Raw genomic sequence first — 5,604 nt, forward strand, 5'->3', positions numbered from 1 at the left:
AAATCTTCATCGTCAATAATCATGTCAGGGGATTATAATTAAACTACAAACAGGATGACTGCACATGCTGCAGTTAAGCGCAACAACAAATACTCTTTAATGGTGGCCGTTTTGGGTGACCCGTTGTCTTGTGACTGAATCATAACTCGGGGGCATCCTCCTTTCCCAGGACAGAACCATCTAGAGGACTTTTTCTCTCTCCTCGTCTGGTAGCAGCGCGCCGGAAATGCCCATACTTGTCTCTGAGAACGCAAGCCAGGAAACAAGCCTCTGCTAAGCGTCCTCCGCTCCTCCACAAAGCCCAGTCATCATTACCGGGCGCCGTGCCTTATCGGCTTGCTCCCGCCTCCCTCATCTTCTTCTCTCTTACAAAACACACACACACACACACACACACACACACACACACACACACACACACACACACACACACACACACACACACACACACACACACACACACACACACACACACACACACACCCTTCCCTCTGCCATCACCAATGTGCGTCGAGAAAGTCTCCTCCTCTCACAGTCCTGAGCGCACGTCTCCAACCAGCCTTTTACGCGCGTAGAAGCTCTTCTCGAGAATCCCCTCGCGGTCGGCCCCTCCCCTTTCCGTTTTCTCGCCGCCCTCATTCATTCATGACCCCCGAGCGGTGACGTAGGAGATTCCACGGTGCCCACTGCCGTAGGCAACTACGGCATGCTCGAGTATATATGGGACAGTGGTGGCCATCAGCCGGCACACTCTCAGTCGCTCCGACTCGGGAACCAGGGCATCAGCGGAGATAGCAAGGCTTTACTTCGCCCTCTCAGGCTAACTCGCTTTGGGCTTTGGTTCAGGATGGACAACTCTTCTATTTCTCGGAGCCGACGAAGCTCCATCATGCGCAACTGCAAAAGTAAGTTTCTTTCCTGTCTTCCTTTGGCTTGGGACACATCGTGGATTGTACGCAGAGTTGAAACGCTTTTGCTTTATGATAGAAATAGTGCAAGAATTCATTAAGTTTTACATGGAAGAACTCTATGATTGCTATTATAAACATCGGAGAGAACGGATTGATGATGGATGATTTATTCTACAAAGACGCAACAGTAACTTTCTAAAGTTAAAGAAGGGCTAGGGTTTTGTATAAATGTAAGACTTTCACATAAAATTGCAAATTTTTCATGTTTTACGGAAGAAAAAAATAGTTTTACTGAAGTCTGATATTTCATTGTTGGGTTTTGACTGAGCGGCTTTGTGGCCATGCTGTGCGTAATGGCCGGCGCGAGTGCGTATGCGTCATAGGCAAATCTCTGAGGTGTTCATTCTTTAGGAAATTTTAATTACAGCTAAGCTGTAAGCTTCAGTGCATAAAAGCTTTTTTAAATGAAACGTACATAATTAGATGCAAAAATCAAATGAACGCAGATGATATTTCGGACTCTCCGTGCTTTGTACTGTATAACAGCGGATGAATTCAGCACGGAGGACAGCTCTCACCTATTTCCCGTCTCTTTTCTTGCTCTCCTCCAGGCGGTCTCTCCCTCTGGCTGGTGGTCTGGCTGGTCCTCGGCAAGCCAAGTCCGGCGTCGGCGTGTCCGCACCACTGCGTGTGCTACCCGACACCCATGACTGTGAGCTGCCAGGCTCAGAACTTCACCGCCGTCCCCGTGGGAGTGCCGTACGAGTCCCAGCGCGTGTTCCTCCAGAACAACCGGATTATGGAGCTCAGAGTTGGCTCTTTTGGCTTCGGGACTCAGGTAAGAGCCCCCCCCCCCATAAAAAAACAAGTCATTCCAAACTGGATTTTTTTAGTGTTACTAAAAAATGTATTTTAACTGTAATCATTTCCAAATTTTTGTCTAAAAAAAACCCCAACTATATATATATATATATATATATATGTACAAATTAAACAAAAAATGGTAATACAATTTGAATATATTGTAATCATTTTTTTCCTTTTTTCCTGTAGGTTCTGTGGCTGTTTTCCAACAACATCACATGGATTGAGGCAGGTGCTTTCAGTGAGCTGAGGGACTTGGAGGAGTTGGATCTGGGAGACAACCCCAACCTTCACAGGCTCGAGGGGGGAGCATTCCGCGGCCTTGAGAAGCTCCAGAGCCTCCACATGCACCGCTGTCGGCTCACTGCCCTGCCCCATGACATCTTCCACAAGCTTTACAGCCTACAGTTCCTCTACCTGCAGGTAGGGGCGCTCGAAACACACTGTTACACTGAGGCAATCCTGAATCACAGACACGTGCAGCTGCCCACGGTTGCTCATCACGTGCACAGATCAGAGGCAGTGTGTTTAAATCTTATCTTATTCTTTTTCAGGAGAACAACCTCCACTTCCTGCAGGATGACATCTTTTCTGACCTCATCAACCTGAGCCAGCTGTTTATACACGGCAACCGCATCCGCACCCTCTCAGAAAATGTGTTCCGTGGCCTGGTCAACCTCGACCGGCTTCTCCTCCACGACAACCGCATCCGTCAGGTGAACCGTCGCGCCTTCCGCGATCTGGGCCGTCTGACTATGCTCTTCCTCTTCAACAACTCCCTGGCTGAGCTGCCAAGCCAGACGCTGAGGGACACCCAGGGCATCGAGTTCCTCCGCCTCAACGCCAACCCCTGGTCCTGTGGCTGCGAGGCCCGTGCCCTGTGGGAATGGTTCCGTGAGGCTCGTGTGTCATCATCCGAGGTGATCTGTGCCTCCCCTTCCGCCCGCCGTGGCCAGGACCTTCGCTTCCTCCGTGAGATGGACTTCGCCCTCTGCCCCCTGCCTGACCCCGGCTCCATTGCTGGGTCCACCACAACCACCTTCAGCACCAAGACCCGCTGGTGGTTCCACAAAAACAAGCCTCAGTCCTCCACAAAAGGCCTCTTTGAAAAGTCCTCTGAGACTGTTAAAGCCGGCTTGTATGGAAAAGGCCCATCTTCGACCACCTCGGTGGTTAAGTATGAACTGGGGGAAGAAGAGCTGGCTCTGCCCAAACTTGACGCCGAAGAGTACTGGGCAAACTATGGCAATGAAGACTCAGGTGTCACATTGCGGTGCTTTGAGCTAGAATGTCCACCTGATTTTGATTTGCCTCCATCTTCCTCCTCCCCCAGATCGTCCTCACCCTCCCTACTCTCTCTACTAGCCCTCTCCATCTTCACCATCTGCCTCCACCTACTATTCGGCTGAATTGAACTCTTAGTGCCACACCCCTTCCTTTCCAGCCTGTTTTAGAGGCTGGAGGAACCCGGTTAGACTCTTTATACCCCCTTTGCCCACTCTGCTGTCAGAAAATCTTCAAAGCACAGCAAGGGAGATGGGGGGAATGGCTAGATTCATAATCTACCACCTATAGGGCTTAACACTTTTTCAGGGCTGCAAAGAGTTCCTCGGCTACAATCATCTACAGGTATGGCTTTCTGTGCCTTACCTGTGTAATGACAATCGGCGATCAGGACTAAGAGGGCTGAGTCCATCACCAGTAAGAAGGCAATTTGATAGCAGTTGTGTACAATGTTGTCAATTCTGTCACCTCGACTTTAGTCAATACTGCTAGTGCTATTAGTGCATCCAGTTACCTGGCTGCTATGAACGCTACAATTACTGTTAGAACCAGTGTACAGTAATTACACTACTGTAACCACTTAAAGTGTCATGTAAATAGGTTTGTGTCACGTGAGTGTTCAGACTGATATTTGTAGTCCAGCACAATTACTTTTCCTTTGGATCCAGGAAAACTGTGAAGGCTTGTGCCTCTACTTGACAGAGCACCATGCACAGCGAAGCAGGGAAGAGATAGGGCGACAAAACTGTGAAGAAGAAGAAGACGGAGAGGAATTCGATACGACAGGGAAAGTGGATAGGAAGAAGGGAGAGAGTTTGAGCAGCAATAACAAAGAGAGAGAGAGAAAGAGACAGTGCTGGCGGTAGAAGCAGCAACCTGTAGGAGATAAGTAATAAATCTGGCTCATCTGTAGTCCTTCTGCTCGTTCCTCACAAACCATTCACCATCCTCTGTAAATACGGTGTTGTTTTGCGACAACCTCATGGAGAGAATGCTTTCTTTCGGGAAGCTGGAGATTTTTGATTTTGGATGTCTTTCTGTGACATATTGATATAATGTGTGATGATTGTTAACTTGAATGCCAATGAATGATCTTGATATAAAAAGATACACTGAATATTTCCTGTATCATGGCTTTCTTTGACAAATCTGTTATCACTGGAGTTTTTCCCGTGGGGAGGGGTTGGTGGCGGTGTTTGAAGCAATATGAATTTGGGACAGAATATAAGACAAAATATAATATGCACAAAAAAGGTAGCAGATTGCCGCTGGGTGACAAAACTGTGACAATAGAGCTTGTGGACTTAGAGAACTGACCATACAGTCACATGGCTATAACAGGCAACTGTGTATGTGTGTTTGTGTGTGGGTGTGTGTGTGCATCCAAGGCAATGAATGAATTCACAAGTTGGCAACTCTGCAAAGGCAAATACGTCACCAGAGTTTGCACTCTAGCTCACCGACGGGGAGTGCAGAACGGACAGACGAGGTGCAAATTGGATGCTTTTTGAGAACGAACTAAGAGAGCAACACAAAAATCTGGAGCCAGTCATCGCGTGGGATAAATTAAGCACTCGTGTGCAGACTGGCGGGGAAGATGTTAGGATAGTCCAAAAAGTCAGATTTGCAATTGATAATTGGGCTAAAAAGACCTTTTTATCAAGGTGCAAAAGCGGTTTTAAAGCAGAAGCAGGAAGTGTCCTAATATAGGCACTCAGCTCACGGGAAAGGAGATAATATTTTGTTGTACAACTATCCTCTTATTTTCTTTCTCTTTTCACCTAAAGTTACTCTGTTTATCTCAAGCTATCTCCATTCCTCACAGGCAGAGGAAAGGATCCTTCAGCAGAGGTGACCAGGGGAAGGCCAGGATGTAGTAGGAGTGAAAGAGTGGGTGGTGATGTTAGAGATCTTCTCACATGAAGACAGATGCAGAGCTGGTGAGCTTTGCAATACTCCGTACTCCTTTCATAGCTCTTGCCACAATTAGGAAAGACTGTGGGAAATATTCAGTGTCATCTTGTTGTATAGTCTCTTGATAAGTCTCCTAGAGGAGGTCAAACTGAGCCCGGGTGCTCTTTAGTGACTATCAAGTCACTTTCAGATGACCAAAGTGCCAGTTATACCATGTCCCCCCCCCCCCAAGTTTCCTTTGTTGGTTTGACACTCTGCATGTTTCATGTTTTGTATCTGATGAGAGAAATTGTCATTAATATACTAAAGATTGACTTATTTGTCATTTATTTTTACTGTAGAAGAAAAAGAAAACTTCTCGAAAGAATAAATTCATACTTGTTTTAACAAAGTGGGTTTATGTGGGAGTTTTATTCTATGTCTTGGCGACCGTCCAGTCAAACACCCAAAGCAATCAGAGTACAGTACACATGCATACCCCCCCCCCCCCCCCCACACACACACACACACACAAACACACACAGTGCTGGCCTTGTGCATGCTGTTCATCTCCCTCAGCTATATGACTAGCAGCGCTGCAGTTCTCTGCTCAGTGTAGCTGAAATCAACAGTTTTACTGATATGGTTGTTG

General features: G+C 47.2%; 1 protein-coding gene across 1 annotated transcript; it reads left to right on the forward strand.

The window, feature by feature from the left end:
- Positions 1-529: 529 nt before the first annotated feature.
- On the forward strand, positions 530-5,360 carry rtn4rl2a (reticulon 4 receptor-like 2 a). Its single transcript, XM_012870245.3, has 4 exons — positions 530-905; positions 1,523-1,749; positions 1,965-2,198; positions 2,330-5,360. The coding sequence occupies exons 1-4, from the start codon at positions 707-709 to the stop codon at positions 3,182-3,184; spliced, it is 1,515 nt and encodes a 504-aa protein (XP_012725699.2). The 5' UTR covers positions 530-706; the 3' UTR covers positions 3,185-5,360.
- The last annotated feature ends 244 nt before the right edge of the window (positions 5,361-5,604 follow it).

Source organism: Fundulus heteroclitus, chromosome 5 (genome assembly GCF_011125445.2).
Source record: "Fundulus heteroclitus isolate FHET01 chromosome 5, MU-UCD_Fhet_4.1, whole genome shotgun sequence".
Taxonomy (NCBI): domain Eukaryota; kingdom Metazoa; phylum Chordata; class Actinopteri; order Cyprinodontiformes; family Fundulidae; genus Fundulus; species Fundulus heteroclitus.

Excerpts from the sequence above, each read along its gene's own strand:
- rtn4rl2a (XM_012870245.3), top strand. The coding sequence starts at position 707 with ATGCTCGAGTATATATGGGACAGTGGTGGCCATCAGCCGGCACACTCT. Across the intron at positions 906-1,522 it reads CATCATGCGCAACTGCAAAA|GCGGTCTCTCCCTCTGGCTG; the intron begins GTAAGTTTCTTT and ends GCTCTCCTCCAG. Across the intron at positions 2,199-2,329 it reads TACAGTTCCTCTACCTGCAG|GAGAACAACCTCCACTTCCT; the intron begins GTAGGGGCGCTC and ends ATTCTTTTTCAG.